This window comes from Lynx canadensis, chromosome A2, assembly GCF_007474595.2.
Source record: "Lynx canadensis isolate LIC74 chromosome A2, mLynCan4.pri.v2, whole genome shotgun sequence".
In the NCBI taxonomy this organism is placed as follows: Eukaryota; Metazoa; Chordata; class Mammalia; order Carnivora; family Felidae; genus Lynx; species Lynx canadensis.
In genome coordinates this window covers 120,259,577-120,277,156 of record NC_044304.2, presented here as the reverse complement: position 1 = coordinate 120,277,156, position 17,580 = coordinate 120,259,577, and the positions used below count along the sequence as shown (strand labels likewise).

The 17,580-nt window shown below is 41.4% G+C and overlaps 1 protein-coding gene across 1 annotated transcript in view; it reads left to right on the top strand.

Moving 5' to 3' along the window:
• CPVL (carboxypeptidase vitellogenic like) overlaps window positions 1–17,580 on the top strand; it is a 114,035-nt gene that overhangs the window by 43,401 nt on the left and 53,054 nt on the right. The window contains exons 7-10 of the mRNA XM_030295166.1: window positions 3,042–3,164; window positions 3,696–3,827; window positions 8,846–8,944; window positions 10,911–11,084. Coding sequence (XP_030151026.1) covers window positions 3,042–3,164; window positions 3,696–3,827; window positions 8,846–8,944; window positions 10,911–11,084 — 528 coding nt within the window. The remainder of the gene's footprint in view (window positions 1–3,041; window positions 3,165–3,695; window positions 3,828–8,845; window positions 8,945–10,910; window positions 11,085–17,580) is intronic.

Here is a 17,580-nt window from a genome sequence, read left to right as displayed (position 1 = left end):
GTACACACCCTTCCATCTCAGAAAGAGCCAAAGAGATGTTCTATCGCTAGGTCTTATAACAAGACAGCTTAAGGGATGACCTCCAATAGAGAAAAAATGTTTAGCAGTAATGACAGGTTAGTCATTCATTTCTCAAATGTGTCTTCATGGTCCTACTATGTGCTGGGCAAGGTACACCTTGTGAGAATAATAATCCATGAAATGGTAGACTTTGCCCTATCACATTAAAAAAAATTTTTTTAACATTTATTTATTATTGAGAGACAGACAGAGACAGAGAGAGACAGAGCATGAGCATGGGAGGGGCAGAGAGGAGGAGACACAGAATCCGAAGCAGGCTCCAGGCTCTGATCTGTCAGCACAGAGCCCAACGCAGGGCTCGAACTCACAAACCGGGAGGGCATGACCCGAGTCGAAGTCGGACGCTTAACCAACTGAGTCACCCAGGCGCCCCTGCCCTATCACATTTGAGTCAAGTTTTCTGTAATATTTTTTCAAAAAGAAAGCATTAGCTTTACGAGTCTTGTGTTGTATTCATTTTCGTGCCTTCTCAAATATCTACTGTGATGCCTTTGACAGAAGAGTTGCCTAATAAACCATTACTGAATGAAGACTGTACAATACAGGTTTACCACTGAAACGATTACTCAAGGAAATTTGGCCTCTTTTGTTCACCTTACAGAAATTATATTCGATAAATGTTCACTTATTGTTCCTCACAAGAGAATATAGCACTTTTGGGCAGCAAACTGCATTTCAGGCATGTAAACACATCTTCTTATTACCACAAGGACTCTAAAATGTGCTCATGGTTATGAATGGATACGTTGTTTTGAGTCAATACTTTGCCTAAATAATTACTACTCCACAGAGGTCTGCATCAGTGAGGAGATCCTGTATAAATTACGCAGATTACGTAATTGTATCATACCTTGGAAGGAGTGTCAGTTTGGGAGCAGGTCAGGGCAGGTTTGATTCTGATTCTGCCACTTAACATCTCTGAGCCTCAATGCCCCCATATTGAAATGGGAGTAATGGCATCTCCAGCATGCGATTATGGTGTAGAATTAATAGAGCTCTCGGGGGCTCCCAGCCTTTGAACTACAGACCCCTGCAGAGCCTTGGAAATATTACAAAGGGTCTGCAGACTCATAAGTACCCACATGATGCCTTTAGTCTATTTTGAACACACATGCATTCGCGTTTTTCAAATGCAAGTAAGTTAATTCAAGACCATTCATTCAATGACTGTTTACTGAGCACTAACAGATAAACAGCATCAGGCACAGGGGACATACTAACCCACAAAACAGACGTGGAGCCCAGACGTGTTCGTGGATCTTTGGTTCTAGTGTGGATGGGAGAATAACGATGCACAAGATGAATTAGTTGAAGTGTATAGGAAAGTGAATAGGATTCAATGCAAACATAGAGAAAAGAAATATTAAATGTCAAAAAAAGGGGGTGTCCAAATTTTAGAGGAAAAGCATCCCTAGAAGGCTTCACTGAAGGAAATAGGGGAGTTAACCATAAGGACACTGAGGGAAGAGCATTCCAGGTGGCGGGAACAACTAATGCAAAGGCCCTGGTGGAAGGGGCCAGTATGGATCACAATCATGATTATGGTCCAAGACGGGCTGGAGAGGAATGAGCAAAAAGGTAGCAGGGGATAGTGTTAATGAAGTGACCAGATCATGCCAATCCTTATGCCTCCAAAAAAGCACTTTTGCTTTTACTCTGAAGGAGATGAGAAGTCATCAGAGGGTTCAGATTTATGTTCTAGTAGACCACCATCTTGAAAATAGACTGGATGAGGGGAAGGACAACAGTGGGGGCAGGGGGTGGTGGTTTGGCCACTGCAATAATCCAGGCAAAAGAGGAGCAAACCTGGAGCAAGGTGATGAAATATGGGTATGTGAAAACACCGGATCCTGGACCTATTTTGACAGAATAGGTGCAATTGACAAGGCTCGCTGATGAACTTTTGTGGGGAGAGAGAGAGAGTGTGTGTGTGGCGGGGGGGGGGGGGGGGAGAATGGCACCAAGATTTTTGGTCTAAGCAGTTAGAATAGAGTTAATAATAGAGAGGCTGTTGGAAGGCTTGGGGATTAGAGCTTCATTTTGAACATATGAAGTTTGATATTAGACATGAAGGTGATGGTCCAAAAGGAAGCTTTTTAATGTAAAAAATACAAAACGATTTTTTAAATCTCCCTGAATAGTAGCTTTTGTCAGCATAATCTAAAAGCAGAATTATAATGTTTGCATCCACAAAATATTTTAAAATTGGAAAAGAACTTTGTACTTGGAAAGGTTGGAAACAGAGATAGTTGTCAAGTGACAATTTCAGTAGCCAATAAATACTACTTTCCTTTTCCTCTTGCTTTAATACATGTTGCTTTCAAGCTGCATCATCGTAAGTATTTTGAAATCTTAATTTTGGCCTTGGGGGTTTCTTTTTCTTTGTAAATGAAGTTTTCAATGGAGCTTTCTGGTAAGAAAGGTTCTGTGGGTGGCGGAATTGTATTCACTGGCCCATGTTATTTTGGAAGGAAATTAGACTGTTCGCCTATTACACATCCACTTGTCATTTTTTGTGCACCTCACCCATGACTTGCATGTCACGGGTGCTATTTGGAATGCCAAAAGAAGTAACAGCTCTGTGCTATTGTGGAATTTACAGCGTAAGGTAAAGAAAATATATGGTATGTCTCATGTGGAAATACTGCTGTCTTTCTTTAATTAGCTTAAACACATAATTTTATACCTTTTTTTAATGTTTGTTTATTTTTGAGAGACAGACAGACAGGGTGTGAGCTGGGGAGGGGCAGAAAGAGAGGGAGACACAGAATCCAAAGCAGGCTCCAGGCTCTGAGCGATTAGCCCAGAGCCCGACGCGGGGCTGGAACTCACGGACCGCGAGATCGTGACCTGAGCTGAAGTCAGACGCTTAACTGACTGAACCACCCAGGCGCCCCATAAACACATAATTTTTATAGCACCAATTTGTGATGGTTCATTTTAACACCCGCCCTTCTCAGTCTTACGCAGGGAAGTACGTGCCAGCCCTTGCACACTATATCCATACATTGAACCCTGTGATGACAACGAAAATCAACCTGAAAGGAGTTGCTATTGGGGACGCATATTCTGATCCCGAATCAGTAGGTGTCTCCTTTTTCTTTTCTGTTCTGTCCCTGAAAAGATTAAATCCCCTTTAGTCAAATGGAGGCTCCTCTTACCTTAGAGACCTAACTTGGTAGAAGGAAATAATGTTGCCCAGTTGATTTTCTAATGATTGAAATCTTCCAATTTTTACAAAATGTTTTAAGCTGTCAACTCCCTATGTCAGCCTAGATTGGGTGTGAGTGCGAATGTGGGGCACGCACGTGTGTGTGATACGTTTGTGTGAATTTTGTGCACATGTGGGTTGTGTGTGTATGCTTGTGGTATGTGTGGGCATTGTGTGTGGTATGTGTATTGTGTATGTTTGTACGTGTTGTGTACGTGTTGTGTGTTCTGTGAGATCTGTGTGTGTGAGTGTGTGTGTGTGTGTGTGTGTGTGTGTAATTGTCTTGCTTGGCTAATTTCAGCACGCACTCAATGAATTACAAAGGGTTATTTCATCAAGCAAGTGGGTCCCTAACTTCTCTCTTTCTCTCCGTGTGGCATTTGTGTTTCTCTTCTCTCCTCAGATCATAGGGGGCTATGCAACATTCCTGTACCAAATTGGCTTATTGGATGAGAAGCAGAGAAAGTACTTCCAGAAGCAGTGTGATGACTGCGTGAAATACATCAGGGAGGAGAGGTGGTTTCAAGCCTTTGAAGTGAGTTCTGGGGCCTGCGTTGCCCTGGAGCAATGAGAACCATCTGAGGAGGGTCCTAGAATCCCCATGGCACTCAGGCATTTTGTTGTTGTTAGAGAAGGTCTATCTGGGATGCTGTCTGAGCTCAGGAGGCAGATGTGTGGGCTGGAAATGGAGAAAAGAACTGTCCCGGCCTCTTTGAATTTACTTGGGCTGTATTTTAAACCTTCGATCACCTTGGAGTGTTTATCTAACTGTGTCTTTCGTTAACTGTTTTGATTTCTTTAAATGCTGTGTAGCCCTAAAGGCATACCCTATCACAAAGAAATCAGAAGAAAGGCTACCCAGAAAGTGGGTGCATGTGCTTCAACCTATGCTCTATCCACACACAGTGTTTCAGCTGGAGAAGTGGCCCCAGTGTGTAACAAATGTCACACGTTCCTGTGCGTCAGGAACAAAGGTTATGAAGTATAGAAACCAGCACCTTTTACAGAGGGCCACTGGTGTTTGTAAATATTGTCACATTACTTCCCCAAAGCTGAATTTGAGGATCAAATAATATGGTATATTCCTCACCCTTTTTGTTGGGGGGAGAGTTATTTCAAATCTGAGACTATATACTAGATACTAAGACATTCGGGGTTTTGTTTGGGTTTGATTTGGTTTTGCCAGTGCACACAAAGACCGTGTATCCACAGTCTTCCTGAAGGGTTTTTGTTTTGTTTTGTTTTGTTTTGTTTTGTTTTGTTTTGCTGCTTTTGCCATAGAGCCATCATGTTTTCTACACCAGTAAATGAGGCAAGGATTGCATTTTGAGGACTTCGGTCTTTTTGTTATTGGGAGCACATCCTGTATCATTAATGCTGAGGCCTGGTGTTAGCAGTCTTCTAGGCACTGCAGGTCAGCTGGTTCAGATCAAAACGAGAGACATACAAACTTAGAAGGGGGTAACAAATATAAAATGCTCCATTTTATAAGTAAGGGCGCCTGGTGTGGCTACAGAGTGTGGATTCAGAATCTCCTGTGCAATTGTAAATGCCAAGGAAGAGGGATCTTATGGGGACAGGGAGGGTTGCCTTTCAACTTGCGATGACTATTTTCAGTCTAGTGTTAGGCTGTCTGTTGTAGTAAGTGGAAAGGGTGAAAGGATTGAACCGTTAGAATTTAAAATTAATATCAAATTTTACATCATGTGAGACCAATAAGCAAGTGAGATATTTGATGTGTTTGCGAGGAAGCATCCAAGAATTATCGATGTTAAGAGGAAAAACATCTGATTGGCCCTGAGGGATAAGGAAAGCAGAAAAGATGTCCATGATGCATGATGCGGTAGCCTGAGCACCCACAGGTTTAGTGAAACAGTTGACAAGTTCAGGTTATTCTTTGCATTCGGAGGTAATGAGGAGACGCCCTGTAAGGTTAGAGTTTCTGCCAAACTAGATTCATCAGGAAAAAAAATGCAGAAAGCACCAAAATACAGTACAAAACAAACGAAAACAAAAACAACAACAAAACCTGAAATCTTTGAAGGTATGCAATGTCTCTGTGACCATCGGTCCAATATTTGGAGTGATGAATTAACAAAAAAACCTTTGTTCTTTTCAAGGGAAATAGATAAAATGGCACTTGGGAAAGTAAGCAAGTACTCGTCAAATGTGTTTCAGTATATGCAATAGAAGTCTCCCAAGAAATCCTGAGACCCGAGAGAATACAAATGTCAAAATCACAGGCCTAAATAATAGAGCCTGTTTGATGCTCTGGTCCCTTAAAATGATTTAGTTAATCAAAGAGCAGTAACTCAGAGCTGGAGGGAACTTTATAGATCATCCTCTGCCCTTACACACACACACACACACACACACACACACACACGTCCACACTTCCTTGGGGAGGAGGCTAAGGCCCAGAGGGCCTGCCTTTAATTGCCAGAAGCCACTTAATAGATTCTGGAAGGCCTAGAGCTAGAATCCACCCCCGCCCCAACACCATTCCCACCCCAGTATTTCTCCTGTGGCTAACTTTCAGGCAGTCTATAAAAATCCTGGGACAGGGGCACCTGGGTGGCTCAATCGGTTAAGCACTGACTTCGGCTCAGGTCTCATGATCTCGTGGTCTGTGAGTTTGAGCCCCATGCCGGGCTCTGTGCTGACAGTGTGGAGCCTAGAGCCTGCTTCAGATTCTGTGTGTCTCCCTCTCTCACTGCCCCTCCCCTGCTCATGCTCTTTCTCTCTCAACGATGAGTAAACATTAAGAGAAATTTTTTAAATAAAAAGATAAAAATAAATATCCTGGGACATTTAGACATTCTGCAAGGTGCACAGTGGCCCGTCTCTGGTCCTGTATTGTCTCCCTTATCATGACAATGTTCTGGATCACAGAGTTCTTTTTGTGAAGCAAGTTTCAACCAGAAACTGGATTTCACAGGTCTGGACCACCCACCTTCTTTATTTGTTTGATAACAAATGATTTTTTACTCTGAAATCAGATCCATGCTTAAGGATTGAATTCATCTTCCGTTGGCGTTGATCATTTCTAAAGATAAATACCCCAAATGCTGCTTCCATTCAGGACTACTGCTGGCCTACAGTGTTCCCTCTGGGTGGACAATTTAGAAAAAGGCGTCTCCCTCTGGGCTGACATAGTCCTATGGATTCAGGGCTTGGCAAGTGGACGCCACCATTGTATGAGCTGTCTCATACGTGAGCCATGAGATGGCTCACACAATGGCTGTTTCTCCAAATGCAGCCCAAACCTAGTTATCCAGCTTGGCAACAGAACTTTGGCTGGTTCTCCGGCCCTTCTCACCCCTCCACCAGGCATCCCCATGACGTGCACAATCTGCACAGCCAGAGCCAGTGGTCCTGAGCGACCGTGGCATTGCTGGAGCATACTTACTGCCTCCTCTCCTTTCTACAGCGATGATCCTTTTCATACATGGTGCCTAGGCCTGTGGCCCCAGTAACTTGGATTAATTAACTTTGATGCAGAAAACTAATCGAATACAATAATAAAATTTTGTATTAAACCCAAGAGCATGGACAGAAAGAATTGAAGACTACGAGAGACCTCAGTGTGACCCTTGGGGAGCTAGGGTGTGTGTGGTAGAACACATGGGCTGAAGAGGCGTGGCCTGGGCTTGAATCTCAAGTCTGACGTTATTAGTAAGGCGTCCTTGGCAAGTGGCTTAACGTCTGTGTGCCTGTTTCCTCCCCTGTAGAACTAGGATAGTGGTAACCTATATTCTTACCTTGTAAGAAAACCTAAAATCGCACCTGATCGTCGATTTTGAAAATGTGCCGAATTCATCCTTTTACAAGAGCTCCTTACAGACTCAATTTCCTCATCCCAAAACGTCCCAGTGTTCTCAATCTCTTTTATGACAATCCCTTTCATCTTCTTGCCCTACCCCACAGCCTGCTTCAGCCCTGCTGCTGCCGCTCTCACCCCCCCCCCCCACCACACAGGGGCTGGGTTCTTTCTTACCTACTCTGTAAGGCACTTGGTTAGGAGGTTAGAGGGGGTGTCCTTGCTCCTCAGTGCTACTTCCAGATCATATCCTTCTGGAAGCTCTGAGTGTTGACTCTCATATCCTCACATGATACCACCCACCACTTTTTTTTTTTAATGTTTATTTTTGAGAGGTGGGGGGAGGAACAGAGAGAGTGGGGGGAGACACAGAATCCGCAGCAGGCTCCAGGCTCTGAGCTGTCAGTGCAGAGCCCGACGCGGGGCTCAGACTCACAGACTGCGAGATCATGACCTGAGCTGAAGTCGGACGCTTAACTGACTGAGCCACCCAGGCGCCCCACCACCCACCACTTCTTGTTGTAGTTACCTACAACCCTCTGGCTTTCTCCTTCTCATCCTCTGAGTATTGTAGCTCCTGCCTCACTGTCCTTCTCTCTCAAGGGTATCATGCTTGCCATTGTTTCTAGTGATCACAGTATCCACATGAATGACCCTTTTAATACCTGGCCCCTTAGTTCTTTAGCTTCCTCTCTTTTAGTGATCTTGTTCTCCTCTTTACCTTAGCTGTTCAGTCCCCCTCCCAAAAACAAATCTGAAAATCACTCCACGATCTCAGATTGCCATTGTGCCAGCTCACTTTTCTGAATATACAAACTCAAATAACCATCCTGCAACCCCACTGTCTTCCGGTCCATTGATCCTACTACAGTTTCATGATCCTTAACCCCTCTAAATCTTAGCTTCTCTAATTACCCGACTGAAATTCAAGGTCAGTCCACCTCCTTTGGCTGGACCGCCATCCTGGCTACAAGTGCCACTCTAGCACCCCACACCTGCTTCTGTGCAGCTGCACGTGACTGGAGAAGAGCACACAACCACTGCTCTCACCTCCGGTGATGACCACTTTTTAAGGTCAGGAGTCCAAAGGGAACTTCCACGAACTCCAAGCACCTGCGCATTTGTCCATAACCTCTGCCCTCTCTCCTCAAACTGTGGGTGAGTGGTCAGCCATCCGTGTTACGGCTGTCCTTCCCGACAAGCTCACTCCCACAGTCGGGCCTTTGGGCTCACTGTTTCCCCTGCCTGGAGTGTTATTTCCCTAGATGTCTCCATGGTCCACTTCCTTCCTTCCAACAGGTGTTTACTCAAACGCCACTTTCTCAGTGAGACCTCTGTTTCCTCCTCCCCGCGGCATCCGTGCTTACACACACACACACACACACACACACACACACACACACACAGGCCCACACACCCCCATGACATTCCCTACTCTTCTTCTCTTTACTTTTCTCCTTAGGACTTCTCACGCTTACCTTACTGCATGTTTTTCCTATGAATGCTTGCTTATTGTCCTCCTCTAGAATATAAGCTACATTAGGGAGGACTTTTGCTCTGTCGTGTTCACAGGGCCGTGTCCCCAATGCCTGAGACAGTGTCTAGCACAGAGAAGATGTGCAATAAAAGGTTGTTGAACAAAACAATGGAGGAGTGTCAACGCAATGACAAATGTCTGTACGTTTTTACCTACCCTGATGTTTTCATTGTTTCTTCCCTCTCTCCCGACCTAGGTACTGGATAAACTACTAGATGGTGACTTAACAAACAGCCCTTCTTACTTCCAGAATGTCACAGGATGTCCTAGTTACTATAACCTGTTACAGTGCAAGGTAATGAGTGCAACAGTTTACAAACTATACTAGTGTTTGCTTAAACCTTTTGGTAACACCAAACGTCCTTCGACTTGAGAAATACTATAGCTGGGAAGGGGGGTGGGAAGGAGGGGGGGTAGGTGATGGGTATTGAAGAGGGCATCTTTTGGGATGAGCACTGGGTGTTGTATGGAAACCAATCTGACAATGAATTTCATATATTAAAAAAAAAAGAGAGAGAGAAATACTATAGCTGACTTTATACTAGATAAATATGTCCTAACTGTAGTGCATTATTTGGTCTACTAATCTGTAGGATTTTTTTCCCCCACTGATGTTGTATATGTTATAATCTGACCATCAAGAATGTATGATATTCCAGATAACTCAGAACAATCTCTGATTAACAGTTTCCCCCCAGTAGAACTTGTGATATAAAAGTTCTTTTGTCAAGGATAGGCCAGTATTGCAGTTCTGGGTATTAGGTTCCAGAACGCCAAGACTGTAGTGAATTTCTTGAAAGTGTCCACATTATTTGTTCTGTACTTAAGGCAGCTTGGATAATCAAAACTGCCAAAGCCTTTATGAAAATATTTGCTTTGGGGCTCCTGGGTGGCGCAGTCGGTTAAGCGTCCGACTTCAACCAGGTCACGATCTCGCGGTTCGGGAGTTCGAGCCCCGCGTCAGGCTCTGGGCTGATGGCTCAGAGCCTGGAGCCTGTTTCCGATTCTGTGTCTCCCTCTCTCTCTGCCCCTCTCCTGTTCATGCTCTGTCTCTCTCTGTCCCAAAAATAAATAAACATTGAAAAAAAAAATTAAAAAAAAAAAAAAATATTTGCTTTGTTTTACTTTTAACTTAAGAAGGTTTGTGCGCTTAGTATGGCCCTCACTTCAAGCTTTCTGGAATATTTCTTAAAGTATTCAAGTAGTTTTCTTTCATAAAAGCAGGCCAAAGTTGATGTCTTTTGTGAAGAATTAATCAAATATAACCAAGGGAGCCAAAGTGGGGATTTGGATTTGTACAATCTTTGTCTAGTGTATATGACAATGTATCTTGTTTTTAAAATTGCCTTATTTATTAACTATTTCATAAATAAAATACAAAGCTAATTTCAATAGAATTTGCTAACCCTGTGGTTTTGGATCTAGAGTCTACCAAGAGGAAAACATATGGTAGGCAAGAGAGAAACAGAATGTAATTACATTTCTTTTTTCCTTACAAACTAATGTATTCAACAAATTAGCATAAATTGATGATGCACAAAATTATTGATCTCAAACTCTAAGTTTTTTTATGATTTTTGTCATTTTTTAAAATAGCACTTCTTTGTCTTTTAGTATGATGAATATCACAGACTTTTCAATACCACAGACTTTTATGCAATATTTTTTTTTTTTAAATAAGGATCATGGGCGACTTTTCTTTTGTCTGATGTCCTTCATAAGGTATCATCTGTTTTTACACTTGGTATATTTCCCCCTTTCAATTATGGTTAGCTGATTATTTTCTATGTATGGTTTTAATAAACAGAAGAACATGCAAAAGAAAGCCCAGCTTTTAGTCCGCCATGCCACCACCCCGGCTCCTGTGGTCTATTTGACCCTCCTCCTGAAGAGCCTCCGACAAGAAGCAAATGGCTTTTGATAATCTCACCTCTTCCGTTTTTCCGGTCTTGGCCTCAATCGGGGCTGTTGATTGGAGTCATAGACTGCAGAAGTTTTGTTACTGAGAAAGGAAAATCGAGCATTTGCAAATTGGCTATTAGGCTCTGAAGGTATCAGATCATCCAGTTTTATTGTCAGTAACATTTAAATTACCTCACAACCCCCAAGTTAAAAATGTCAGGGTGGAGACCAGAGTTAACAGCCATGTCTCATCTTGTTCATGATGGTTTATGTTCTGAGAAATTTGAAGCTTTCCCAGCACGTTGTTCCTGTCACCAAGTCATGTTCTCTGATATTTTTCTGATGTCTCCTTCCGCCAGGAACCCGAGGACCAAAATTACTATGGGAAATTTTTGTCCCTCCCACAAGTGAGACAAGCCATCCACGTGGGAAACCGGACTTTTAGTGATGGATCCCAAGTTGAAAAGTACATGCGAGAAGATACAGTAAAGTCTGTTAAGCTATGGTTAGCTGAAATCATGGATAATTATAAGGTAAGAGGGTTACTTCTTTTACTGTTGATTTCAAGAACTTTTTAGATTATCTAGAGCAGAGGTGACTTTCTTTTGTTTGTAATTTGACGTCCGCCATGTTTTTATCTTTAAGATATTTTACAAATGTAAATAACAGCTCCCCTACTGTTTGATTTCGTTGAATTAAGTTTTTTTTTCCTTCTAATTAGATCACTGTCCCCTGATAGTTCCTGAAAATGGAATTCTCTTTGGCACATGCCACCTCTCATCATTTCTTGAGAAAAGAAGTACAGCAGAGCCAAGAAGTTGATTGGCCTGTGGAAGCCGGTTTTGCCTTATTGCCTGCTTTATAATATTAATCCCCACGAAGTCAGGAATAAATGCAGCCAACTGGTTATTCCAAAAGATGCATTTTACCTAATAATTGTATTCATTCCCATTGCTTAGCCACCATTTTTTCAGTATCTACGTTAAGCCCAAGAGCGTGCTAGGCTGTCAAGTTGAAACAATGAATGAGAAAGAGTCTCTGTCTTGAGGAGTGTAAATTCAAGTACTTCGTTGTCTGAGATGTTCTGCCTGATTTGGTGCTGGATGTACCAAAGGAAAGTGAAAGCGTGAAGCCCTGAAACTTCAGGCAAAGGGGTCATGGATCCTAGAATTCTCACCGTGAGGGATGGGCACCAAGAGCAAGTGATGGAGGGAAGAGTCAGCCTGTGAATTTCTTTGCTGCTCCTTTATTCTCACTTCCTTCTCTGATCTTCTTGGGCTCTTATCATCTGTCCCAGGCGTGGTATATGGGCCAGCTCTGCAGGGTAAGTGTGCTCATGATCGAGATCACCACCCGAGGTGATCCACTTCCTCTCTATTTCCTGGCAGATGCAAGAGTAATGTTTGAGATAAGCCAAAAACAGGGCAGCTGGTCTCCAGCACAAATTGTATAAATTAGAAAAAAGGCAACCTCACCTCAGGATACTTTAGTTCCACTGGTCAAAAAATTCTCCAAATATATTGCTTTAATTTGAGCCAAACCCTTTACGACCATTTTCTGCATGAGGAATACACAGGTCTATGATGTCTCTATTAGGAATACTTTCCCTCAGGATTATTCACGCTACAGCTGTCATTACTGTGTAAGGGAGTCCATCACCACACGTACCCTTACTAGATTGTGTTTTGAAATATGCCAGACCTAGAAGGCCCCATTTTTTTTTTTTTTGATGATTTGAGTCCCTAGACATACATACAGCCTTTACTGAAAATAATCTAAGGCCGATGCCATGCAGTCTACAAATGCATTACAAATTTGCAGAACTTTATGAAATGCTTTCTAGGAAAGAAAGGGTCTGGCTGGATGAGGTCAGAATTTCAACCGTCCTAGTGTTTGGTTCTTTTGGGGGGTCCTTCATGCTTGCCAGTTGGAGACTTCTCTGCACACCTGTTTAAAGCACTTAGCTGGGCGTCCTCTTCTGCAAGCTCTCAGACCATGTTGTCTCTACAACTATGGGCACACTTAGAACACTGGACTGCCATTACAGGCTGTCATTTCCAGCACTGGAGCAGATCTAAAGAATGAATGAATGAATGAATGAATGAATGAAAAATAAGTTCCATAAATTAGTGATACATCAAAAATATATCTTATGAACTTTTCCATAAATCATTAGATTTTATCTACAAATTTATTAGGCCATAAAGAGCTGAACGCTTGTGTTTTCAAGGCATAAACAATAGACTATAATATAACATCAAAGAATGCAAAGTGGGTTTTTTTGAGGGGAGAGCAAATAAGGAAGTTTGTACATTTTTTGTGCCCTTGGGAGATACATTTTCTCACTGTATACATTTAACTAGAATATGGTTCTTTTCTCAACCACGTGAGGATAGGGTGGACTGTGCATCTCCCCTGAGAATATAAACTCTCCTGATATTGGCTAATTGCCATAGAGTATCCGTGGAGTATCCATTTATCTTAACTGATAAAGACTATATTGACTAAAAACAACCCAATATTTTGATATGTAGACTTCTCTGTCCTTGTTTCCCATGTGTCTTAAACCAACCAATATAAATTTTAATGAAATCAGAATATTTTTGAGACTTGAAGCTCTGAATAAGTTGTTAGATAAAAAAGAGAATAGATTAGTGGTACAGATAAACCATGTTTCCATAAAGAAAGAGAACAAGGGCGCCTGGGTGGCTTGGTTGGGTAAGCGTCCGACTTCGGCTCGGGTCACGATCTCACGGTCCGTGAGTTCGAGCCCTGCGTCGGACTCTGTGCTGACAGCTCAGAGCCTGGAGCCTGTTTCGGATTCTGTGTCTCCCTCTCTCTCTGCTCCTCCCCTGTTCATGCTCTGTCTCTCTCTGTCTCAAAAGTAAATAAGCTTTAAAAAAAATTTTTTTTTAAAAGATAAAAAAAAAAGAAAGAACAAAATGGGCAGACTACAAAATGGTGCTTCTAAAGCAGACTATGTATTTTGCTACAGCTGAGGTTGCCTCCAGGGCAACGATGATCTTTGGCTTGTCTGTTAATGGTGGTGAACCTCAATGTATATGCAATAGAATCAGAACAACCTACGTTGGCTTAAAACATTAGTACCCTCAAAGTTATATTTATGCAAGTCTCAGTGCTAATTTGTCATAGAAAACAGTGCACATGTTTCTATTCATAGGAACTTGGAGGTCTTTTTCTGGTATTAGATTCACTTTAGGCAACACGAAGTATCTCTGATGGACTGAGGAGACCTTCGACAGTTTCTGGGAACTAAGAACTCCTGGCCACATCAGTTTCTGTGTGGACTGCATAAACATATAATCATTTTCTGGCAATGCCTTACAGGGAATGTGTATTCAAAGTCATTCTCTTTCATTAACTTCAGATCTTTGGGCAGTAAATTGAAATATATTAGCAGTTTTCAAAATAACTAGGAAGAGAAATAATCTCTTGGACTATTGGAATTCTTCGTGATTAAATCGAAGTCACAATATTATCAGGAATTTTAGGAGTCAGCTGTGTTGTAGAGAATGGTGGTTATGAGCATGGGTTCTCAAACATTTTGAGTTTGAATTCTGGTTCCCCATTCACTGGCTGTGTCCCCTCGGAGGAAGATACTTAAACTCTCTGTTCTTCAGCTTTCTCATCCATAAAAGGAGAATAATCATAGCACTTGTAGGTGAGTTCTTGTGAGAACGTAAATAGATTACGTATGTGAAAACACTTAGAACAGTGACTAATGGTTAGAAAGTACTTGAAAATATAAGCTATTATCAATGATGCTCAACAAATTTTAGCAAAAGTCCTTAAGCATGTGCTATATATAAAAGTTATATAGGAAACCCTGGAAAACACAAAAATAAGAAAGACTTAACAGACTTTTGGTTTCTAGTCCAGCATGTAAGGAGCTTAGAAGTTACCACTCGATCCCAAGAACAAGTAAAAAGTTAAACAAACTGAAAAGTCAACAACTCGTCTTAGATCTGTGAGAGGAGTGAGGTCAGAGGGCAAACCACTTCTCCACAAATTAGAAAGAGGCCAATACCACAACTTAATCCAAGCAGAAACTTCCATAGGAACCAATGCCAGGGTAGGAAAGCCTGCACTGTAAGTTTTTACAATAAGAAAATGAACAACCCCATTAAAAAAAAAATAGTCAAAGACTTTAATGGACCCAAATCTTTTTGTTTTTTATTTTATTTTTTTTTTAATTTTTTTTTTTTTTCCAACGTTTATTTATTTTTGGGACAGAGAGAGACAGAGCATGAACGGGGGAGGGGCAGAGAGAGAGGGAGACACAGAATCGGAAACAGGCTCCAGGCTCTGAGCCATCAGCCCAGAGCCCGACGCGGGGCTCGAACTCACGGACCGCGAGATCGTGACCTGGCTGAAGTCGGACGCTCAACCGACTGCGCCACCCAGGCGCCCCTCTTTTTGTTTTTTAATTAAAAATTTTTTTTTAATGTTTATGCATTTTTGAGAGTCAGAGAGAGGGTTTGAGCGGGGGAGAGGCAGAGAGAGAGGGAGACACAGAATCTGAAGCAGGCCTCTGGCTCTGAGCTGTCAGCACAGAGCCTGACCCAGGGCTCAAATCCATGAACCATGAGATCATGACCTGAACCAAAGTCCAATGCTTAACCAACTGAACCACCAGGCCTAGTCTTAAGACCTTCACCTCACTCAAGAAGATATGCAGGTGGGATGAACGCATATGCAGACATGTTCAACACGATATATGCCATTAGGGAATTGCAAATTTAAACCATAAGATACCACTACATACCTATTAAAATGACCCAAATCCAAAACACTGACAACACCAAGTGCTAGGGAGGATATGGAGTAATAGGAACTCTTATTCATTGCTGGTGGGAATGCAAATTTGTACAGAACCTTGGCAGTCCATTTGTGTGTTTGCTGTAAAACTAAACAACTCTTACCGTATGATGCACTAATCATATTCTTGGGTATTTACCCAAGTGAGTTGAAAACTCATGTCCACACAAAACCCTTCATGCAGATGTTTGTAGCAGCGTTATTCATGATTGCCAAAACTTAGAAGCAACAGGTTGCCCTTTAGTAGGTGAGCAGGTGACCTGTAGTGTAGACAATGGACAGTATTACTCAGCGCTAAAAAGAATGAGCTATCAAGCCATGAAAAGACATAGAGGAAACTTAAATGAAAGAAGTCAGTATGAGAAAGCTACATACGGTATGTTCCAACTATATGAGATTCTGAAAAGGACAAAAGTATGGAGACAGTAACGGGTTCACTTCTTGCCAGGGGTTAGGGAGGAGGGTGAGGTGAATAGGCAGGGTGTAGAAGATCTTTAGGGCAGCGGAACTATTCTGTATGATCTTACAGTGATGGAGACATGTCATTATACATTCGTCAAAATCCATAGAATACACAATACTGCAAGTGAACCCTAATGTAAACTAGGGGCTTTGAGTGATAATGATGTATTAGTGTAGGTTCATGTGTTGTAACGAATGTACCGCTGTGGTGGGGGAAGTCGATGGTGGGGGAGTTTGTGCGTACGTGGGGACAGGGGATGTAATGGATTTGTCTGTTGTATTTTGCTGTATGCCGAAACTGCTCTAAGAAGGAAAGCTTACGAGTTAAAAAGCGAAAAGACTTGATTGTCTGCCTAGTGAAAAAGATAGTTACCAGTAGAGTTGATAAAAGGTAGACTCATTTTCTGCTTCCAGCACAATGATAAAGTAGACACTGAAAGACCCCTTCGTTGAAATAAAACTAAATTGAGAGCAAATTACAACAAACGTGATTGCGATGCTTTTAACCGAAGGAGACCTCAAAGCGAAAAACAAAACAAAACAAAACGGAAAAAAAAAAAAAAAACAGAAAAGAAAAACAAAATCTTTCAGATTTTTGTTAGCTAAGTTTGACACAAATGTAATCTCATAATCAAAAATCACCCAGTGTGCTGGGAAACAGGCTACCCATTGCTAAGGATAAGCGGAAGCAATTATAAAATGTGGAGCTATCCAAGGCACCTCCGATGTAGGAAATATGAGGCACAGAATAAAGAATAACTAGGTATGAAATATTTACACGCATAGAAATGGAGTTTAAAATAAGCAGTGAACAAGGAACCATCAAGTAGGGCTAGGCCAATTTGAAGGAGAACCAGTAAGAGCTGTTACAAATGAAAAATACAGTTGTTGTATTTAAAGCCCAGTGCTTGCGATAAAGAACAGATTAGACATTGCTGCCAATAAGATTCACGGGTTAGAAGAAATTAACCAAAATGGAACACAGTAAGACAGAGAAGAGTTGAACAATATGATTAGTGAGCTTGATTTAATGAATGTATATAAATCTCTAAACGTCATAATCAGCAAGTCTCAAATATTTTAAAGAATTTGCATCATACAGCCCATATTCTCTGCCCATATACAATTAGTTTAGAAACCAAAAATAACAGTATACGTTAAAATGTCAAAAAATACAAATGAAAATGTAAATCTGTGTAACTGAGGTATCAAAAATGTAACGTTCAAAAAAGGATGAAAACTACATGTATAGTGATTTAAAACGTAATGCAGTATCACTAGAAAAAAAACTTATGGCAACAAATTTTAAGCAGATAAAATGGGCAGAATTCTTGGAAAATAGAATTTACAAACACTGATTCAAGGAGAAATAGAAAACCATAATAGTCCTTAACCATTGAATAAATTGAGTCAATAGGTGAAAATTGCACCACAAAAAAACACCATACCAACATAAATTCTGCCTTTCATGAAATAGATTAATCCAATTTTATACAGACTTTTTTACAGAGAACAGAAAAAAAGAAAATACTACTCAAATTGTTCTAGGGCACTATCATGTTGTTATCAAAAACATTTAAGGAAGAAGATGGAAAACTCTAGAACAATCTCACTTACGGGCATGTATGTAAAAATCCTAAACAGGATGTTAAAACAACCTGATCTACCAATGAATAAAAAAGGTCAAGTTTAGTTGATCCCGTGTATACAAGGACACTTTTGTATTAG